The sequence below is a fragment of the Elgaria multicarinata genome, chromosome 7 (assembly GCF_023053635.1).
Source record: "Elgaria multicarinata webbii isolate HBS135686 ecotype San Diego chromosome 7, rElgMul1.1.pri, whole genome shotgun sequence".
Classification (NCBI taxonomy): Eukaryota; Metazoa; Chordata; class Lepidosauria; order Squamata; family Anguidae; genus Elgaria; species Elgaria multicarinata.
Window position 1 is genome coordinate 113209196 of NC_086177.1, and position 23009 is coordinate 113232204.

Below are 23009 nucleotides of genomic sequence, written 5' to 3' on the forward strand. Positions count from 1 at the left end.
TTAGAGCAGTACGACAATGGAATCAGTTACGTAGGGAGGTTGTGGGCTCTCCCACACTAGAGGCCTTCAAGAGGCAGCTGGACAACCATCTGTCAGGGATGCTTTAGGGTGGATTCCTGCCTTGAGCTGGGGGTTGGACTCGATGGCCTTGTAGGCCCCTTCCAACTCTGCTATTCTATGATTCTAAGTTCAAACATGAACTAAAGGCTCCTGTTGGATCCATAAGCTGGGATAGCATCCTACCTCCTATCCTAAAATGTTCAGGAGCTTACTTACCAGTAAGCTCATGGAGGATTGCCACATAAAGAAATTTGGGTTTTCAGGTCTTGCTAAATAGGAGACTGTTACCTCTCCCCCCTCCCCGCAAAAAATAACCCAAAACGCATACTCCCCAACCCCAATAAAAGAACTCTATGGCTGCGTTCTGGCAACACAATAGTTAATGGTGGTTTAAGTAGTCAACAGTTGGTTAAATAGTCAACAGGTGGTTATTGTGCTATCTGTTGGGCAAAAACCACCCCATGGTTGACTATTTCCTCAATACAACCAATGGAGATAACCAGCGCTCTGCAAATAACTATCTGCACAACATGTGGTCTGTCGGACTCAATGGACTATTTTACAGGGTTGAGTTGACTTATCTCGGCTGGCTACAGAGCTCCCGGGCAAGAGTGGCCAAAACCAGGCCGGCTGCTCTGCCATAGATGGCACAATTCGCAGAGGCTGTTGGGATAGCACCGGGAGGACTGAGGGACGAGGGAGGGTGAGGACTGTCAGTCAAATGTTGGGTTGACATTAATCCACTCGACGCCCGACCTAACCACTCCACTGTTGTGTAGGAACATGTTGTGTGGGGAGTACCCACTCAATAACCATCAAGTTGACTATTAACCCACCATTGACTATTGTATTGTCTGAACGCAGCCTATGTCTGAAGGAAAGAGAGCCCAATTCAAGTTTTCAGTTCAGAAGCTATATTTCCGTAACTTTAAACATTTCAATTTAAGTTAATGCTTTGGCTGGGAGGCAGGAGCTCCCCACTTACACATCTAATAAAGTCTCCATGCAGTGGCAGTGCTGTTACGTCCTTTCATCTGTGCATGATGTTACCCATAGCTTATTAACTGTCCCACTAGTTCCAACTCAGAGCATGTAAGAAAAAAGGCATTGTTTGGGGTGGGTGGGAGCATTCCACATGGAACTAAATATGGAGAGACGGGAATAACAGCCAGCCCTTTCTATGAATATTAAATTCTTACAAAAATAGGTTTTGAAACAGGTGGGTCTGACACAGAAGCAGTGGTTCTATGGTCTGTATGGAATTAAGTAGGGACCCCCCTCTGCTGCTTATGCACTTCTCTGGAAGTGGAGCTTTGCTCCTTTCAGACACGACTTTGCTTTTACGCAATGTTTGAATTAGAATCCTCACCTATATATTCCGCTTCCTAATAAGTATGCGCTTCAGTCCACCACAATGGGTCTCTTGAAACTGAATTATTTGTTTATATTGAATGCAGTTAAGCCACCACTGAGAGATCTCTTGGTGAACGTTTCTTCTGAATTTCTGTGAACTTGCATTGAGATCTGAGATTTTCTGCATCTTGGAAAACTTCAGTTTTCAATCAGTTTGTCTTATCCTGCATTGCAAGTGTTCGGGAAAAGCCGTTCACCAGGCCAAAAAGTCAGGTAAAACAACATCAGTGTGCTTCCGCCCTTTGGGACAAGGAAGAATTGGGCCCTAAACAAACTGTCTTAGGAGCAGAGCTGTCCTCTGCACCCTCTCAACCCTGTGCTATCCATTCCCTCCGCAACTATCATCCACTATTGCGATTTCCACTTACTTTTCAACCCGAGACCTGAGGACTAGCGTCTTTAGAGTCTATTTCAAGCACCCATGTCACCCTTAGACTCTTTTGCTCTCAGCCCTGCTACGCTATGGATCTGAAGAGGCAGGCATTTCCCCCATCTAGCAATGGAGAATTACACCCCCAGAAATCAGGTATTAGCACCCTGGCCCACAGGGGAAATGGAAGTGAAAAAGGCCCTTCAAATAACAGTGCTTAGTAGAGTAAAATTAATCCCCTTTAGTAACTCCATTCTGCCCCCACCCCACCCCACTACACCAAAGGGGAAGGAATTACCCTGTTCTGCCCTGATTATGCGGCATTAACGTATTCGCAAATCCCAGTGGTTATGGGGGTTCAGGGCATTCTCCTCTATTGCTGCAAGAAGGATAGACTCTTCTGTTAAAAAGTACAAGGATGAGAGTAGCTGATCTTCTCTGGTCCTTGTTAGGAGTCTGGGGTAGCTGTGCGCTGCAGCCGCTGGGCCAGGTGGATGAAGGAACGAAGGTGGACTAGCTTTAGCGGTCCAACTTGCCGGGGATCCTGGCTCTCTAGCCAGCCCAACGCCTTCTGCAGGCCTTGTATGGCTTCCTGGGCAGTGGGAAGTGGAGATTCCGCCCCTTCAATCCCACCACCTCCAACATCCCCTCCGGTTGCCTCCTCTCCTCCACAGCCAGGTCTCTCGCCCGTGTCATCCTCTATATGCATGGCTACGTCATCGTCTAAGTGCAGCCAGTCGGCCACCTCCTCTGGAGCCAGCCGCTCGCACGTGAGGGCAGCCAGGTGAGTAAGGTCACTGAACACCAAGCTGTCCACGCCAGCAGGCTCCTCTCCTGGTTCCATCTCCCCTCCGGAAGGGGGTTCAAAGGCAGCCCGTAAGCCAAACAGCCAGCATTTCTCAATGGAGCCGGCGGGGATGAGATCCCAAGAGAGGCCCACTAAGCGCAACATATCCTTGAGAAGAAAGGAGCAAAGGACGTCCCGGGAGCCCTCGCCACCAGGCTGCCCAGGCTCACCTGCACTGCCTCCTCCTGCAAAGCACGACACGGCCAGCCTTAGCAATTCCCGCTTGTACAACTGCTTGAAAGCAGACGCTACGCCCTGCTCTAGCGGCGCCGAAAGGCGGCCTCCGCCTCCCGTTGGTCCCCCTGTAGTCTTGGAAAGCCAGAGGGCCCGGATGGAGCCGTCTGGAGTCTGAAGATGGGGCGGATCCTCTGTGCCAGCCCCAGATGACATGGGGGGACAGCTGAGCAGAAGCACTGCTTTCTGTTGGAGGCAGTTCCGGCGCAGAAAACGTTTCACGCAGGGCACGAAATCGTCAAAGAACCAAAGCCGGAGGAGCGCAGGTCCGAGACAGGCTTCAGGACTATAACGATAACACGCCGGAAATGTGTTCTGGTTGTGGCGATGGAGACAGGGAGGGTCCCGGAGGCCTCCGACCACCAGCGGTTTCAGCTTGTGAGAGCCAGTTAGGTTGGCGGCAAGCAACACAGTGACTCGGTCTTTCCCCCACTGCCGGTGACACAAGAGCGGTGGTGGCACGCAACAGGGGTCCAACAGCCTGGCTTGGCCTGGCAGCAGCTTCCAGTAAAGCCCAGTGATGTTGGCGTTATAGATCTGATCATCAGTGTACCCACCCCCATCCGACGGGGCAGCGGCTGGTGGCGGCAGGGTTGGAGCAGCATCGGAGAAGGCAGAGCCGGGGAAACCGGCCTCCACTTCAGTTTTGAGGGGAGATGTATCCGTGGCCACACCGATGCTGCCGCCCCCCTCGCCGCAAATGCGCTGACTAGAGATGCCGTGCCGCTTCTGCCAGCGCCAGAACCATCCGTGGCTGGCCTTAAAAGTGCACCCGGGCCCGTAAATCTGTCTGGCAAAGGCTTCCGCTTGAGCCTGGATGACAGGCCCAGAGAGAGGCACTCCATGCTGGCGCAGGGTCAGGAACCAAGTGTAGACGGCGCGGTCGATCTCCTCCTCGTTAGCCAAGCGCATCTTTTTGCGGTGGGTGCCCACCTCGCCCCCCAGCTGGTCCAGGAACCAGCGCAGCTTGCTCTCGTCTTTAAGCCAGCCGCGGAGGGTGCCTCCGGGTACCCCGAAATCTCGGCACACCGAGGCCTGGCGTTCGCCTTTCTTCACGCGTTCTATGGCCTGCAGTTTGTCCTTGATGGAGTAGGCCCGGCGGAAAGCCATCTTGGACGCTGACAGGGCCGGAGGGGCAGCGTCACTGATCCCACTGCTGACACCATCGGAACTGCTGCTACGTTGGCACACGAGCGGGGGGCCCAGCAAGGCGTCCGGGGGCTCAGCTCGCACTGCTGGCACTAACAGTTCTGTGGGCAAGGCCAGATGCTCCTCAGCGCCTCCCTCTGCAGGGAGCAAGTCGTCCCGCTCCCCTGCCATGACAGACCCCCCCCTTCAAAGTTCCTTGAGGAGGACTATAGTGCTTGGGAATGGGCCAAACACGGGGAGGAGACTTCCTGCGGGCCAGAGCGCCATAAAAGCCGGCCCTGGCAAAGGAGGGCGCGTTATAGCCGAGGGGAGCGGAAAAGCGGGGAGCCTCCGCCTTTAGACCTCTCTCTCCTTTTCGAGCCTTCGGATAGGGCGGGCCGGCACGCAATGCGCGTGCGCCATGGAATCGCAGCCTTTCTCACTCCCCCTCCCCGGTCCCTGAATGGACCATTCCACTGCTCGCTCCCCCATCCCCTGGCATTCTGTTGGACTCTTCCATGCTCGCCTGTGGACTGTTCCAATCCAGTCGAGGGGGGGGGTTATTCCTTCATTCTATTCCCTCCCTCTAAATCCAGATTATTCCACTCCAACAACGGGGCTGCCCCTTAGAATATTGTATTTCCTACCATTTGGAGGGGGGAGGGGGGACGAGGGTTCCCCCTCCCCCTCACCCCAACCCGGCCTTCCATCTACCGCACCCCCGTCAGCGCGCTTTGCTCTCCCATTTCTCTCCTCCTCTCAGACTTGGGCTATTCCATTGTTACAGTCTCTCGGGGGGGTGTTTTAAAAAAGGAAAGACGCAGCAAATCGTTATTAACTTTATCCGTACAACCGAAGCCCTAACAACAACCAAAAAACACAGCCCTCTTCACCGTTTCTCTCCGCCAGCGCCCTCCCCTCCTCACCCAGCCTCCTTTTCTCTCCACGCTCTCTCCGCGCTCCCCCCTCCTCCATTTTGAAGCCCAGTGGCCGTGCCACGAGGAGAGCGCCTTCCCACAACCCCCCGCGCGGCGCGTGCCTTCTTTTCGTTCCTCCGGCTGAGGTTGAGCCTCGCGAAGCTCCGTCCTCCGGGGTCTTTTTCTAGTTGTTCTCCTCTTTCTCCGTTACTGTGTGAGTAGCGCCCTTCTTTTCTCTGGGGTGGGTCGGTGGGGAGGGGAAGGTTGCTAGGCAACGGTGTATAAGGGAGAGAAAGTTCTAAATGGAGCTGACCTGACACCCCACCACGACCCATCATGCACCGCGAGAACCTTGGCCTGCCTTTGACCTGCTCATGGTTGGTTCTGGTCTCTTCTCTTCCTCCCCACATAGAGGTTGTGGGGAGGGGTGTGTGTGTGTGTGTGGGTCTTATTCCCCCTAATTTTCTAAAATGAGAAAATAGGGGGAGGGGCTTAGTCCTGTCACCCCAACCCCTTGCCCACTTTACCCATAATGCACCTGGATATGTGGCAAGGTTGGGAAAGGCAGCTTTAGGGGGCTACTGGGGGTTCCCCCCCATCAAGGGGTTCAGGGTGGCTTTCTTGCCCACCCCTGTCCTAACCCTCTTCTGCAGTTGCCATGCCAACTATTAGGTCAAATATCAGGTATGAAATCGTATGAGTGGCCCCGAACAAGACCCTGCCTCTCAGCTTTAGACCGGTGTGTGCGTGTGTGATACTGGTTCTTTTTTACAGGGCTGATGTATTTGCCAATTAGTTTCCGGGCAAAGTACAAAGTGTTGGTCATTACCTTTAAAGCCTAATGGTTTGGGTCCAGGCTACCTGCGGGATCGCCTTCTCCCATACAGTCCGCCCCGCACACTCAGGTCCTCCATGGTGAACTTACTTCAGACAGCCAAAACTAGGCTGACATCAGTTTCCCAGAGGACCTTTTCTTCTGTCACCCCCAGATTGCGGAATGGCCTGCCGGAGGAGATTTGTAAAAATAACTCTGTGTGTGATTTTAAGGCAGCTTTAAAGACTTGCCTTTTCTGGCAGGCCTATCCAGATCAATGTAAAATCCAGAATTTTTAAGATGTATTGATTCCTGTTCTAATGTTGTTCCCCGCCTCGATCCAAAGGGAGAGGCAGGTAAGAAATAAATAAATATATTATTATTATTATTATTATTATTATTATTATTAGGATATCAGGCTAGGGCAGCACAAGTCCAGCCCTTTACTCGGTCCAACTTGCCTGGTCACTGAGGTCATCTGAGGGCATGATCCTGGTGGCTCCCCGTAGACCCATCCTCCAATTGGAGCCCACCAGGGGAAGAATCTTCAGCGTGGTGGCCCCCCTCCTATGGAATTGCCTGCCTCTGGAAGTCAAGTGTAAAAGCAAGGAAAACCCTGTGGGGGAGTAAAAAATAGCCAAAGGCAAGGGTGGAACCAAGTAATTTTCAAACATAAATATAAGCAAAAGTTTTATTAAAGTGCCAAGGTGCCTACGCATTTCGAACGCAGTTGCGTTCTTCCTCAGGGCTTTATCTAAAAAACAAAGAAGTCCTTTGTATCATAATATTTACAATTAGAGGCATTTTACAAGTATCTGTACCTTAAAAAATTATAATACCTAATTAGAAAAAACTTTAAAACTATATGTATAACCAGACATACAAATTTCAATCAAAAAGGTGTAATACATCATCATTCAGCTAATTAGAGTATATATGCAAAATATACCAACCAGGAATAAATCATCTATGTTACAATAACAAACAACAGTATTTACTTACAGCATTGTGTTTTATCTTATATACCGCTTCGAACTTTTGACTGGGGAGTGGTATATAAATATTGTAAATAAATAAATAAGGCTCACTGGGTGATCATCTCTCAGCTTCACCAACTTACAGGGTTGCTGTGTGGATAAAAGGGATGGGGTGGGTGGTGAGCCATGTAAAGAACATTTTTTCATTTATTTAAAATATTTATATCCCACCCTATATTGCTAAGATCTCAGGGCGGTGTACAGATAAGTGCCACACTGGATCAGACCAAGGGCCCATCTAGTCCAGCGCTCTGACCACACAGTGGCCAACCAGCTGTTGGCCAGGGACCAACAAAGCAGGTCATGGTGCAACAGCTGCCTTGATCTCCTTGGAAGAACTGAGACTAAGGTCATGTTTTGTGAAATCATTTCAGGGCTTGAAATTGCACTATGTAAATTTTACGTTGTGAGTGTGTGTGAGTGGCCTTCAGGGCCATCAGGATTTGAACCTCAGTTTCCCCATACTGAGTCCAGCGTTTTAGCTGATATACTATACTGACTGGCTAGTTAACAGCCTCTCCTAGCTTGGCCTATCCAACACGCTCTGAAGAGCTGCTTTGATGAATCATTCCATGAGTCTACCTGTTCCAGCATCTCTCTCCACCGCCAAAACTGGCCTGCCAGATGCTTTTGGAAAGCTGAGCAAGGCATACAAGTGACGTTTGCCCTCAGCGTAATAATCGGATGTTTATTATTTTTGTAACTGCTCTCTGCTGTCATAGCTAATAGTTATCTATTACCTATGGCTTCTCTCCCATGAGTTGTCTAATTTTTGAGGTTGGTTCATGAAAGCTATGAAATGATATATTGCAACTAGTCCTGAAGAAATAGATTAATTTGTAAGCTGTGCTTCAGGAAGTTTATGAATGCATATACAAAACATCATCTTTTCCTTATTATCTTTTATAACATATGCAATCCTTTCCCCCCAAGCGGAGCATTTGTGATAGGACCTCAAGCATCCTTTACTTTATACAGTGTTCTGTATACAGATGTGAGGTTGGAGGCAGCGCTCCAACCTCGGAGGGGGGAATCTGTGATCTGATCCCTTGCAGCCAGGGCTGAAAGAACCGCACCAGCTGCATCTCCAGGGTCAGGAACACAACTTCAGAGGTAGGGGGAAAGGTGTCATTTCAGTGGGTGGGAGGAGAGGCCAGGATATGAGCCATCCTCCGTCCTCTTCTGAACTGCTTTCACTAAGTGGGCAAAAAAAGCAGGGCAGGAGGATGGTGAGCCAAAGATCACCTCTGCCACTCCTCCCACCCTGCATAGGGTGATCCGCAGGGGCTTACAGTCATCAAGGACCCACCCCATAGAGTTGTGCTCTTACTCAGTTTAGAGATTTAACTGTAGGGCTAACTTGCAGTCGAAGTAAAAAATAAAATCAGATTTCTAAAATTGCTTTGCAAAAGTCTTGATCTGTCTTCACTAATGTGTGTGTGTTGCATAATTTTAAATGTAAAATGCATGCAGCTAAGAAGCTTGGGGGAAAACTGTTTGCCGCTTGTAATGTAAAACTTGTTTTTTATTTATTTATTTATTTATTTAAGGATTTTTATGCCGCCATTCAGCCAAAAAAGGCTCTCACGGCGGCTTACAAAAGTATTTCTTGACAGTCCCTGCCCACAGGCTTACAATTTAAAAGACATGACACAAAAGGAAAGGGGATTGGGAGGGAGGAGGAGGAGGGGGAAAAGGAAAGCAAATTCAGGCACTACAATCTTAGTTGCAAAGTTCAGCAGTTACAGTTGACAGCAGGAGGGAGGGGGCTCTCAGCTGGAGCTGGAAAGTGTGTGGGGGGAGAGAGAGTGGGCCTGAGAGTGTGAGCTAAGGGATCTCGTCTCATGGTAGCCTCCACGTAGCCCCCCCATCCTATAGGGTAGCCTTCCACAATCTGGTGCCATCCAGAAGTTTTGGGCTATAACGCCCGTCATTCCTGACCATTGGCCATGCTTACTAAGGCTGATGAGCGTCGTAGTCTAAAATATCTGGAGGGCATCAAGTTGGGGAAAGCTGTTGTAGGGTGAAGTCATTGTATTGCATAATGTTGTTGTTTATTCGTTCAGTCATTTCCGACTCTTCATGACTTCATGGACCAGCCCACGCCAGAGCTTTCTGTTGGCCATCGCCACCCCTAGCTCCCCCAAGGTCGAGTCTGTCACCTCCAGAATATCATCCCTCCATCTTGCCCTTGGTCGGCCCCTTTTCCTTTTGCCTTCCACTTTCCCTAGCATCAGCCTCTTCTCCAGGGTATCCTGTCTTCTCATTATGTGGCCAAAGTACTTCAGTTTTGCCTTTAGTATCATTCCCTCAAGTGAGCAGTCTGGCTTTATTTCCTGGAGTATGGACTGGTTTGATCTTCTTGCAGTCCAAGGCACTCTCAGAATTCTCCTCCAACACCCCAGTTCAAAAGCATCTATCTTCCTTCGCTCAGCCTTCCTTATGGTCCAGCTCTCGCAGCCATAGGTTACTACGGGGAATACCCATAGCAATGGTATTGCATAATGTAACGAGTGCTAAACTTCTGGTGTTGGGCAGATTTTTCAAGACTTAAATACTTTTGGGGAGTGCCATGATGAACATTCTATTTGCTGTACAGCATAATAAGCACCTTCTAATTATCCTTTTAGAACCATACTTTTGTTGTGGGTGGGGTTGGTGGTTTTCCTCTTTGGTGGTGGATCACTAGAAAAAAATGTTCTTACTTTCCCCAATTTTCTTCTTTCTTAATGCTGTCCTAGGAACTAGAAAAAGTAAGTACCTGCTAGCAGTAATCTTATTCTCTTGCTTGACTTATTATTACTAAAAGTTATTCCCTCTATGACAAGTCTGCTTGGTTTAAAGCACCTAATAGGAGTTGTAACGTCTATGTACCCATCTTGTGCATTTCATTTTGATGCTAAAGTTTATTTGGTGGGGGTGATGCTGCTGAGTGGGTAGCATTTAATTTCAACAAGGGATAAAGTACTTTTTTGGAATGCTTACACTCTAAACCGTACAGCCTCCTGTGAAAAAAGAAATGTACCTCTTACATTAGCAAAGTTGCTGCTGATACTTGTGCTGCATTATCCTTTAGTAAAGCTAGACAAAACCTAGCCACCTTTCTCTGAGCTGGAGATGTTTCTGCAAAAGCCATTGCTGAACTCCTTTGGGGTGATATAACTTCTCTTTGTAACATGGCCAGAGTTTGATCATGGGGTGGAAAGGTCTGGTTTTTCGCCCTTTGACACTTCATGAAAATAGGTGGATAATTAAATACAATTTGGGGACGGGGAGCAGGGGAGTTTCTTCCTCCACAAATAATGGCTCCTTTCCCCCCAATTTAATTCAAGTTAATTGGTGGCTGTGGAAGAATCCTATCCCCTATCTGTGCCTATTTCTGCCTTTTGTTAATATCCTCATTTCTTCTTTTCCCCCTCCACTTCTTTCCCCTGATCCAAAACTGTGGATTACTCCTTCACTCTGTGTTAGATGCTGCTTCCTTTCCTAGAAGGACGTTCCAGTATCCAAATTTTCCCTAGGTCACTTTGTCCCCTGAGCATATGGGATAAACTGTTCATTCCTTTTTAACTGCACTTGCTTCATCGTACTTTTTTTATTGCCTTTCTATACTGCCCAATAGCCGAAGCTTTCTGGGCCGTTCACAAAAATTGCACAGCAGGGACGAGATTAAAACAGTGTGCAAGGAAAGGCAAAAATCCCATCAGTCCTTGGTTTTCCAAGGTAGTGGCATTGTGATGTCACTACCATTTGCTGGTCACAATTCTTCAGACTTCACACAGTGGCAACACCCATGGACTTCGCTCATACACCTTTTCAACATCTTGTTTTGAACTTGGGATATCTAGGTTTTCAATGGAGTTAGGGCTGGACGTTCACAAGTAAACTTTTCCAAATTTGTGAAGTGAGCATTAATTTTCAAGACACCAACAGTAAGTAGAGAAATATTATAACAATGCTTTTATGGAAATATAAAGTCCATTTTAAAAATCCACTAATTTGGAGGTGTCTAGTTTTAATGTCTCTAACTTAGGTTAATTCCTGGTAGTATTTCGCTAATATGAGAATCACAACATTTACAAAGTCTTCCAGAGTGATAGACCCAAAATTTAATGCTGTGCCAAGAATGGATAAATATCAGAAGTTCTGACTTGGCTATAACACACCAATCTCCGCCCCCCCCCCCCCCAAGCACCGAACTTTCATGGAGATAGATTGAATTACACTGATCGCTGTGCACTGTGATATTTAAATCTGAAACCAGTTTTCTTCATATGGAGTTGCTGTTGTACGGTGCTATTGACTAATTTATTCATGTTATATTTGTACGGAATTCCCTCTTGCGGAAGTAGTATAAATCCTAAACAGTGTTCCAACATGTTTGTTCTTAAGAAGCATCAGGTGCATTTTAATTCTGATGCTGACTAGATATGTAACAACTTGGCCATTGACTTTTTTTAAGGTAATAAACATCATTTATTTTATTTATTTATTTATTGCATTTTTATACTGCCCAATAGCCAAAGCTTTCTGGGTGGTTCACAAAAATTAAAACCATGAAGAGCATAAAAACAGCCAACCATTTAAAAACACGAATACAAAATACAATATAAAAAGCACAACCAGGATTAAAACCACACAGCAAAAATTGATATAGGTTAAAATATGGAATTAAAACAGCAAAGGTTAAATTTGTTAAATTAAGTGTTAAAATACTGAGAAAATAAAAAGGTCTTCAGCTGGCAACGAAAGGCGCCAAGCGAACCTCTCTGGGGAGCTCATTCCACAGCCAGGGTGCCACAGCAGAGAAAGCCTTCCTCCTAGTAGCCACCCTTGGATCTGAGCCCTTGGATAAAAGGTCTGCCACATGATGTTTGCTGGACCCAGCTAACAAAAGATCGAGATTGATCTGCTTTTTTATTTAATTTTTTTGGCTTGGTTTACGACTTACGGCTGTTGATGTTCTAGACAATATTTGAACTTCAAGATACAGCTGTTAACTCTTTCTGGGTTCTTCAACTAACCCCACAAACACTGGCCCAAAATAAGATAATCACATGATCTAACTTCTCCCTGTTTTTGAGTCTGATGGCTTTCCATATATTCGAGTGAACCAGGTTTTCCTAAAAACAGAGGGTGCAAGCCATATCCCAGATCCTCCTATTGCTCAGCCTTCCACAATCTGGTGCCCTCGAGATGTTCTATACCACAACTTCCAACATTCCTGGCCCTTGGTCATGCTGATTGGGGCTGATGGAAGATAAAGTCTGAAACATCTGGAGGTAACTAGGATGGAGAAGGATGCCCTGACTGGTTGTGGTCCGCATTCACACTGCTGAATTTATTACATTGGGTAAAACATTTTGGTTCTCCCTTTTCATTGGAGCCAAACAATATGTAAAATACAACCTTATGGGCAGAGCCTTCTGAAGGAACTGGTTTAAAGCAGTTTTCAAAACTAGCACAAGCTGTGCATAGAACACAAAGACTTAGGAACTCAGAACCCCATTAATTTGAGTATGGCCATGCATACATGTAATTGGTAATGCCTGCTGCCTGCCACTTGTATGTCTTAGTTATTTCTGCATCTGTATTATTATGTTTGTCTCTTAATGCTGCCACCCATTTGGAAGATGAGGACAAGAAAGCTGCTTTATCCAACGGAAAAGGTCTGGACGGACAAGTACAAGTATGATGAGGCAGAGAGGCTTCACTATGAACGGGAAGCAACCCTAGCAGCTTCTGCTGGTAGGACCTGCCAAGAGCTGGTGGCGGTGAATGGTTTCTGCCATGAAGAGCCTGCTGAGGAAGAGCTGAAAGAAGACCTCTGGAGGGCAAAAAATGAGAAGGAACCAAAACGAAGAAGGTGTATGCCCAAAACAAAGGCTAAGGTCCTGAAAGCAGATTTTGTCCTGGCCGGGTTATTAGCTGACCGTGTATGGTTTGAGAAGCCTCTCTTTGACCAGGCGGAAACTGCCTACAGAAAGAAACTTGCTGAAGCATCATCACAGGCAGCTTCTGAGATGCTCCAGGCTGCTGAGCAGTCTGCATTGGTGCCCTGGTTAGAAACAGAGTTCTTCCAAAGTGGTGTTAGGCCACGGGAAAACCCGGCCATCTTACACTGCAGCCATGGCAGCTTGATGGCCTGCCACCACATCATTCAAGACGTTTGGATCAACAAGTTCAACTTTGACGACGCTGAGAAGACATTTGTTGAAAGATCTCAATTGGTGAGTCTACCACAGTTCCTTGAGCTCCCATCTGTGCCACTGCACAGCAGCGTTGGGCAGAACACTCCAGATGAAGGCTATGTGACTGCCCTGCCTACCCCTTCGACGCCAGCCCAGTCCCTAAATATTGCAGCTCATACTAGTGCTTTGTTGGCCTCCCCAAGTCTGTCTGATGCTTCAAACCAGACAGTGAATGGCAAGCCTCAGATGTCTAGTTTACGGGCCCTAATCTCAGAGGTGTGGCTGGAGAAACCTCTCTATGACGATGCGGAGAGATACTTCTATGCAAACATGTTTGACGGACACCCGCCAGGAAAGGTGAGGTTGCAGGAACGCGGGCGGCCAGAGTCCTCAAAGAGGAGCCGGAAAGACAAAAAGAGCCGTAGCACAGGGAAGCCGACAGCAGGCAAGAGGGGGAATAATAAATCCACCACTTCGGCTACCGTACCCCAAGATGCCGCACACTCTCCACCTGCCTGGTATTTCATGCACAAGGACAGTGAGTCTTCATGGTTCAACAAACCTGCGTATGATAACGCTGAAGCACAGTACTACGCTTCCAAAGCCTCCAAGTTGGGGAACAACAAGCAAGAGAGCAGCAGAATGTCTGAAACGATGCTAGCAAAGCCATCGCAGCCTGCTGCCCGGGCTTCAAGCGCACCAGAGCCTAACACTAAGTAGGAAAAGTTTGTTCTGGGGTAACTTTCTCAAACCTAATGGGCCAGGTAGAGCTGGAATACCTTCTGCATGTAAAAACGTTGTGTGTGCGTGTGTCCATCCCCTGTAGGGAAATGTCAGTAGCCCAGAATACAAGTCCATGTTCCTTTAGTTGCTGCCAGGATTAGCGTGGAGGAGATGTTTTAATAATTTGTCCTTCTGGGTTGTAATTAGTAGTGCTCTGTAGTATTTAAGCTTCTAAATGCCCATTCATTTTGGAGAATGCAAGGGATTTGGAAAGAGGTTACTACCTCAATTTTTATTGATCATTTTTTTAGGGTAATTGGTGACCTTCTCTTCAGGCAGCGGCCTCCCAGTTAATTAACGTGGATTAGGAAAGTAATTTCCTTAATTACATATAGAGCATACTTCTCTGCACAGTATATCTACTCCTCATTTGCCTATTCTGAGTGAGAGTTGCAAGGTTGTGCTTGGTCTGAGAGACCAAAGAAACACTAGAAACGATTTCTTGATACGATGCTGTATCAGTCCTTTTCTGGCTATCCCAAACAGTGGAGCTATTTCTAGAAGAACTATAGTCCAAAATGCTGCTTGGCAAAGGTCTGGAGGTGCTTTGAGGGGGCGAATATGTAGATCTCGAAAGTTTGTGGATATTTATCTGAGTGGAATAAAACAAAGCAGATATCTCTGAAAGGTGCTTTTAAAATTAGTGTTATGCTACCTCCACCCCCCAAAAACCTAGGTTTCTCAACAACATATTCCAAATGCTGATGCTTCGTGTCAGGTTCTCTTCCCCTCTTAATCCTTTATTCTGTGATCCTTTTCTATGCTCCTCCTGCCTGAAAGTAACCAAGTAGTTACCTGCTGTGTTTTGTACCTCCTGTTCCTATGCTTGTGAAGAGAAAGCAATCTAACTGCCTTTGATTATGAATTCCCCTGCCACCTCCAAAATTCTCACATCAGTTTATGAATGCTTTTACTTCCCATCTGGTGTTGGGAACACCTTTTCTCGTTGCTGCCAGACAAGTCATGTACCGGTTCGAAGGCCCCCACAAAAGGAATAAATCGTGTGGGACCTGTCAAGTTACTGTTCAGTGAAATTCACCCTGCTGGTGGTTTTTGCATTTTACTGAGCAAGGGAGGTGCTGGCCTGGACAGGCTGGTTTAAAATGCTTCCACAGCACTCCTTTTCTTCCATAAGAGTTGAAATTAAAACCAGTCATGCAGCGTCATTGACGTGGCGCATTCAGGTGGCGCATGCTACCTGTAGTTCCAGAGTCACAGCTACCCTTTTTGACTTGGGATATGTACTCTGCCATTCTAGGTAGGAGCAGGCAATGTCAGGGAACGGTTGTTTCTTTGCATGGTGCAGTTTCTTCGTGGCAAATTCTTGTAACTGGTGGTTGTGTTGTGGAGAATATAGATTTTTCAGGAGCCTTAATGTTTGTCTTGAGGTTAGTTAAATTGGATTTCAAAAGTAACTGAAAAGAGCGCTTGCCTTTCTTGCTCTGTGATGTAAAATGCAGGCCAGATCCAAACGAGTGAGCACTACGTTCTTGATCGGAGCCTTCCATACAATCCTAGAAGAGTAGAGTTGGAAGGGGCCTCTAAAGCCTTCTAGTCCAACCCCCTGCTCAATGCAGGAATCCACCTTAAAGCATACCCAACAGATGGCTGTCCAGCTGCCTCTTGAAGGCCTCTAGGGTGGGAGAGCCCAAAGTCTCCCTAGGCCATGGGTTCCATTCCATTTATATAAGCCTTTATTTCTGGGGGTGGTGGGGGAAAGCATTGAGTTGTTCCTGGGTGTGGTCCTGATGGGAGGGGAGATGTCCTATTTGACCTGGTCCTCGCTACTGAGCTGAGTTAGTCCTAGGTATTTATTTAGTCTTCCCCCCCTTTACAGAAAAATGGCAGCCAGCTTCCTCATGCACGAGAAGATCTGGTTTGACAAGTTCAAATACGATGATGCTGAGAAGAAATACTATGAGCAGATGAACGGTCCCGTCCGCAGCCCTTCTAGCCAGCAGGTAAGGCACTAGCATCCTTCTTTGGCTTGGAAAACAGGTCATTTACAGCCCAACGTGTTTCTGGAGTAGGTCGCCGGGGAGTGGAGACTCTTGAACCTGTATGTTTGAGTCATCTCCAAGCAGGATCTCAACCCAATGACTGCTGAACGCAAGAGGAACCTTGCAGGATCAAAACAAAGATCCCTTCGCATCCAGCATTCTGCTTCCCAGAGTGGCTAACCAGATGGCCCAGGGAGCCCAAGATCTGGGCCAGAAGACAACAGGCACCCACCCACCCGTTGTTTTGCCCCCGGCATTACTGGTGTTCAGCAGCTGGCTTACAGCTGGCTGTAATGTCTGCAAAAGAATGCCTTGGGTAGAGTGTATCCAGTGTTAATAGGGCATCAGCGTTATTCATGACCCTCTCCCTGCCTCCCCGCTCCCCGTACAACGTAGCTCATCGCTCTAGGACTCTGTTCTGGAACACAAGAGCTCTGGGGGTGGATTGCATTGAGAGGGAGAAGGCATCTTCCTTCCCTGCTGAATTCTGGGGGGAAGAAGAGCATTTTGGCTATGGTGGAGGTGATGTAGTGTGTGTGATCTCCACCTTTATATATTAATTTAAAAAATTCTTATCCCACTCTTCTCCAGAGCAGCTTATGTACTATCAACAGGACAATCCATGCCCGGAGGTTTATGATCTAAATGATGTGAAACAAAGAGGAAAATAGATGGGGTGGTTGGGTGGGGGAAGCCAACTCAATCACCAGTTCTTAGTTAACTAGGGAGAAGTGGGGCCATTTGTCTTCTCCTCTCCAACCCTTCCTGGTATTCTTCTACCTGTCCAGTATGGTGCGCCAGGCAACTTTGTGTAGCTTCCATTTCTAAAATCTAGAAATCACTTGTAAGTTGCTAACTTTCTCTGAAGGGTTGCTGTAATTTCCGAACAGCTGTTGTTCTCAGCTTATTACCAAAAAAATAATAATGCTTTCCTACCTCATCCCCATTCCAGATTCATTGCCACTTCTGCCACGGATCTCCATTTGTGTTCTTCGGACTTTTAAATAATTCCTTGGGAATGTGATGGACAAGGTGGAATTATATGTATTAAAAAGCATCTTGTGGGCTATTGATGAGGAAAATGGAGGCACTTCCAAATGTCATGCTAAAGCATGGTTTAGCTTTTTGAGAACACCTCATAGCGATGTTTGGGGCTCACACACTTCCCTCCCCATTTCCTTTGTGTGCAGGGGGAGGGAACTTCAGACTTCTGGTTGCAGTTTATAACAAACCATAGTTTCCCACTTTCTCTGAATATGAGAAACTGATTTGTTCAGAACAGGGTATCAAACCAGGATCCAGCAGTGGTTTGATTTCCTGGTTTAATTGTGGGTTTGTACAAACAATTGTTCACGATATTGAGACCAAACTCAAAACTGGCTTGTTACCAATGTCAACAGGAAGCTTCAGGTTTCTTCGTTTGTATGCGAAGGAAGGAGAGGCCGGTCATGACACCTTCTCCAGATGTTAAACCTTGCTTTTGTGTTACATTTGAATGCAGCTGCTATTTGACTTTAGCAGTTCTGAAGTCCTCCAGCTTACTGTGGGAGGACTGCAATGTGTGAGAGAAAAGCAAATCCCCCTTGTTTTTGAATATAGAGAGGGGATGCTGGATTTAATAGTGTTAAGTGTTTTTTCAAAGGTTGTGTGGTGAAGATGGCTAAAAATCAGGGAGCAAAGTTTTGGTCTCTCCAAGTGACCTTGCGCATAAACTGCAGGTTCCAGAAAGGTTAATGTTGACCCTCTTATAGACCCTGAACAAAAAGGGAGGAGGTGAGGCTAGTTCTTCACACACACACACACACACACACACACACACATACACACACACACCTGCCTTTTGCTAGCCATGAAAAACAGTGTTCAATAAGCAACAACACTTTTCTCTCAGAGGCTTTTACCTCAAAGCTGCTTTGATTTTATATGCAGGGCATTTATTTTGCTTTCTCCCAAGCTTACAAAGGTGTGAGAGGGCTGCTCCCTAATGACACTGGTGGGATAGTCTCCGGATTAGCCCAGGTTGAAATAAAAAATCTGACTCCGCCTGAGGACACAAGCAGTACTATGGAGTTTTGCAACAATAGGGATTGTTTCTTGCATGAAGCATGCTTCTGTGCCATCAGAATTTCTGCCAGTTATTTCCTTCCCCAGGTTAGAATAATTTGTATGTAGTGACTAGGATGGTGCACATGCATTGTATAAAAATGAGAAAGGGCTGCTAATCTAACAATGTCTTAAGCTGCAGGGCTTTCTGTTTATTGCCTGAATAGTAGCTGCTGGGCTCATTCCGCTATTTATTACATTTCTGTACCACCCAATAGCCGGAGCTCTCTGGGCGGTTCACAAAAATTAAAACTATTCAAAGTATAAAACCAACAGTATAAAACCATAATATAAAATACAATATAAAAGCTCAACCAGATAAAAACAGCAACAATGAAAAATTACAAATTTAAAACACCGAGTTAAAATTTATTTATAGACGGTTAAAATGCTGGGAGAATAAAAAGGGTCTAAAAGCATATCATGTAAGTGCCAACCGAACCTCCTTAGGGAGCTCATTCCACAGCCAGGGTGCCACAGCAGAGGAGGCCCTGCTCCTGGTAGCCACCTGCCTCACTTCCTTTGGCAGGGGCTCGCGGAGAAGGACCCCTGAGGATGACCTTAGGGTCTAGGCAGGTACAAACGGGAGGAGGCATTCCTTCAGATAGCCTGGCCACAAGCCGTTTAGGGCTTTAAATGTTAATACCAGCACTTTGAATCAGGCCCGGACCTGGACTGGCAGCCAATGAAGCTGGGAAAGGACTGGCGTGATGTGGTCTCGCCGGCCAGTCCCTGTTAGTAAGCGTGCTGCCCTGTTTTGTACCAGTTGAAGTTTCCGGACCGTTTTCAAAGGCAGCCCCACGTATAACGCATTGCAGTAATCCAAACGAGAGGTTATTAGAGCATGGATCACTGTAGCTGGGCTATCTCTGTCCAGATAAGGGCGTAGTTGGTATATCAGCCTAAGTTGATAAAAGGTGCTCTTTGCCACTGAGTTCACCTGTGCCCCAAGTGACAGTTCTGGATCCAAGAGCGCCCCCAAACTACGGACCCGATCCTTTAGGGAGAGTGCAACCCCGTCCAGGACAGGGCAAACATCACCTCACCGGACAGATGAACCACCTGCTAACAGTACCTCCGTCTTGTCTGGATTGAGTCTCTGTTAGCCCTCATCCAGTCTATTACCGTGCTCAGGCACTGGTTCAGAACAGCCACTGCCTCACCTGGGTTTGATGAAAAGGAAAGGTACATTTGTGTTTCTTGTAGGAACAAGAAATGTCCTCCCTCAAGCAATTGCTCATATGTTTACAAAGACCTGAAAGAGGTTCACTTCATTTACTTTGGCAAAGGGGAAATTAAGCAGCGTTCAGCTAGTCAGCTTCCCAGCTTTACTCTGAAAACTGCCTCTTTAGTAAGGAAAGTTGCCATACTTCCGACCTACCAAGTTATAAGAGTCTTCCTTAAGCTTGCTAACTGGTCAACATCCTGAAAGCATGTCACTTTAGAAAGACGTTAGAAAGACATGAGCACCTTGTATGGACAAAAACATGCCAATAAGGATTAAGCTGGTGCTTTCCAGGCGACGCATTCAAAGAATGGATCAGAGGCTGAAGGGCAGTTCATAAACTGGCTTGAGAGGGATGCCTTCAGCATCCACCATTCATTGCCTCCCAAGAGTGTGGATGTGTCACGTAGCAGGGGTGAGCAGAAGGTAGATCTTCAGGTGTTGGACGTGAACTCCCAGAAGCCCTTAACAGCATGCGCAATAGCCAGGATTGCTGGGAGTTGAAGTCCAAAACATCTGGAGATCTCCTTCCTGCCCACCCCTGACATATAACGTTGCTCTACCCTTTCCCCTTAGTATGAGAGCAACATCATCCAACCCCCAAGCACAGGGATTCCTTGGTGCAGTTTGTACTATCCCTGAACGTAGAGGGATCCCAGCATTTTCAACATTACTCATAAAGTTCTAATCCTGAGCCCTGATTGGCTGGACAGACAGAAAGGTGCTAACAGTATTAACAGGGCTATCCTGCAGTTTCGATTGTTCTAAGAGCTGATTGAGGGTCTATGTATGTAATCCTTGAGTGCAAGAGTGAAGTGTAACTCCTAATCCAAAACAAAAAACCCCAAAACACACCTGCACCAAAGGTGTCAAGTTCAGGAAGACACTTATATAGGATTTGATGCATACTGATCTCCAGTGTCTGAGGCCTTAGCTAGACCTAAGGTTTATCCTGGGTTCGTCCCGGGGTTATCCCTGTTCATGTAAATGACACACAGGATATCCCAGGAGCAGGCAGGGACGACCCTGGGATAAACCTTAGGTCTAGCTAAGGCCACAGTGTACGTGTGTGTGTGTGTGTGTGTGTGAGAGAGAGAGAGAGAGAGAGAGAGAGAGAGAGAGAGAGAGAGAGAGAGATAGTCAGATGCATGCCATAGCCCCTTACACTGTAATTTTCCACCATTGGGGATTTCATAGTTTTCAACAGTCATTATACCAAGAGATACAGTCCCTGTGATGGTCAAATGCAGTAGCAGGTCGACACGAGAGCATTTGTTCATGCCTCTGAAGTGAAGAATGCACTATCCCACACAATTTGGCATCCTGAAAAATCCCACATTAAAAAATAAATTCCCAATCTGCATAGTGGCGCAGAATATTGCTTGGCAATATGTGAGCAGTAGCTCATGAGGGTCGTGGCGTTACCGATTTCTGCAACTTTGTCCTCATCATGGCTTCCACATCCCACATCTCTTGACCCCAATCTGCTTGCCTTCCCTGCTTTATTTTCCACTCTACTGCTCTAATATTTGAAGCGAGAGCGTCTTGGTTTTTTGTTTTTTTTGCTTTTTCCAATCTTGGAATGTGGAAGCAAAGGTTTAAATCCCAACGTTTTGCTGGTAGGTGTCTGCTCGCACGATGGGACTTTCATTCTTTTTCCTCCCCTTGAAACCCCTTGCGTTGCCCTAAAATCTGTTCAGACCAGATCTTGCTGGTGCGTGAGAGGTGGGGGAAACAGCTACCCTCCTGGTTCTGCTGATGGAACTGCTTCTGTCTGCAGAGTGACAGTTCTGGATCCAGCCTAGAATCTTGTTCAAAATAATCACATGTACTGTATTCGCATAATTTGGACTGCAGAATTTATCTCATCTTAATGCAGGATATGCTAATCACTGATATTGCTACACTTGCCAGAACTTTTTGTCAAATTTGATTTGTTTGGTTTGGTTTCTCAGCTTTATCACCCACCCTATATACTTGCATTTGGGACAGGTAGCACTAATTCAAAGTTTACATGAGCACCTTGTATGGACAAAAACATGAGCGTAGATGGGGTCGGTTGTGTCATGAATTGCTATACCCACCTGTCTGATGCAGAATTTGGTGGGCAGTTGGAGTATCCTAGTAACTGATGCCTGGACCCTCCCATCCTAGAAGGTATTCCGACCCCCCCCCCCGCCCAGAAAAACACAACAGTTTGGATGAAGCTGCTGACAGCGTAGCCATTGCATTCAGCAGCTAGATTTTTACAGTTGCAGCTTTTTTCATGGCTAGCTGATGTACACAGTTAAACACTTTCCCTCCTTTCATGTGATCCACGCGCAGTAATTTCTCCTGTATCTGTCTGTATCTTTAAAAAACAACAACACTTGGTTCTTTCTGCACTGTTTGCAGGAGAACGGAGCCAGCACGATCCTACGCGACATTGCCAGAGCCAGGGAGAATATCCAGAAGTCGCTGGCCGGAGTGAGTACCTGGGCGCTCTCTCACCAGCTGGCTAACTGCATTCATTTTTCCTAGCTGTGGCACATCTCACACCGATACATCCCTCCCTGCTCCTGCTGTGATTGATTTCCCCCCGCAGACTGTGCGTGTGTGGCTTTCCTTCCGCAGCGATGTGGGGCGGAAAATTTTCCAGTGCTTTATTTTCCCATGGAAAATTTTCCATTTCATAAGTTCATTAATAACACTGAATAGATGCCAATTGCAAATGCAATATTCAGCAAGCTTGGCAATTTCGAAGTTGTAGATTTGTGGTTGTCAGCGTATCATGCACAGTTCTTTGGGTTACTAAAATTTATTAGTGTGTCAACAGTTTTCAGTGCCACTGAAATCCAGTGCCCTTTAAATTTAAGTAAATTTAAGTACAATGATTGCCTTTACATTTTTACAAGTGTTCCAGTTAACATTTCTACTTAATATAATATTTAAATTGCATTAGTGTGCTCTATTTTTTTCTTCAAATATTTCAATCAATTATAAAGCCAGACTGCTCACTTGAGGGAATGGTATTAAAGGCAAAACTGAAGTACTTTGGCCACATAATGAGAAGACAGGATACCCTGGAGAAGAGGCTGATGCTAGGGAAAGTGGAAGGCAAAAGGAAGAGGGGCCGACCAAGGGCAAGATGGATGGATGATATTCTGGAGGTGACGGACCTGACCTTGGGGGAGCTAGGGGTGGTGACGGCCGACAGAAAGCTCTGGCGTGGGCTGGTCCATGAAGTCACGAAGAGTCAGAAGCGACTGAACCAACATTGAGCCAAAAAAAAAAAAAAATAGAGTACTTTTTAAAGCTTCATTTACTAAGTATAAGAAAATGAACATGCAACATTAGATCCCTCTCTGGGGTATCTGAAAATTTTCCAGTGCAAACTGAAAACCTTCTAGTGTAAATTATCCAGTGCAAATTACCGTGTTTCCCCGAAAATGAGACAGTGTCTTATATTAATTTTTGCTCTCAAAGATGCGCTAGGTCTTATTTTCAGGGGATGTCTTATTTTTCCATGAGGAAGAATACGGTACACATTTATTGTTGAACAAAAAAAAGAGGTCTTATTTTCGGGGGGATGCCTTATATTACAGCTAGAGGCAAAACTGGAAGTAGGTCTTATTTTCGGGGGATGTCTTACTTTCGGGGAAACAGGGTACCTTCATTTCCATAGGAAACATTTCTGTGGAAAACCCACATTGCCATTCTTATAGAGAGACTGATTAGATGTGATAAGCTCTGTAATATCAGGGGTCTCCTATTACGGAGAGGGATGTCTAATATCCTGCCCCCACTTTTTCAGACTAATCCTAAATGGCACCAGGGTGCCTTCCACTTTTAGCTCTTAATTTAAAGCCAGAAGAATGCAGCCGCGTGGTCCAGCTTTTGTGGTTGCA

General features: G+C 46.5%; 2 protein-coding genes across 6 annotated transcripts in view; one reads left to right on the top strand and one right to left on the bottom strand.

Annotated features, from left to right (window-relative positions):
* Positions 1-1008: 1008 nt before the first annotated feature.
* On the bottom strand, positions 1009-4063 carry TIGD5 (tigger transposable element derived 5). The gene has a single exon (XM_063129937.1). The coding sequence runs from the start codon at positions 4032-4034 to the stop codon at positions 2292-2294; it is 1743 nt and encodes a 580-aa protein (XP_062986007.1). The 5' UTR covers positions 4035-4063; the 3' UTR covers positions 1009-2291.
* Positions 4064-5087: 1024 nt separating this feature from the next.
* The window catches only part of EEF1D (eukaryotic translation elongation factor 1 delta), a 39125-nt gene continuing 21203 nt past the window's right edge, over positions 5088-23009 (top strand). For 2 of the 5 annotated variants that reach the window (XM_063131201.1, XM_063131203.1), the window contains exons 1-2: positions 12439-13727; positions 15632-15755. In XM_063131201.1, coding sequence (XP_062987271.1) covers positions 12454-13727; positions 15632-15755 — 1398 coding nt within the window. In that variant the 5' untranslated portion in view covers positions 12439-12453. Of the gene's footprint in view, positions 5184-9566; positions 9574-12438; positions 13728-15631; positions 15756-21516; positions 21589-23009 lie in introns of those variants that run through there. The other 3 variants (XM_063131199.1, XM_063131204.1, XM_063131200.1) reach the window with 3 other exon arrangements.

What these genes read in the sequence shown, in the direction of transcription:
- TIGD5 (XM_063129937.1), bottom strand. Translation starts at nt 4,034, where the DNA reads ATGGCTTTCCGCCGGGCCTACTCCATCAAGGACAAACTGCAGGCCATA.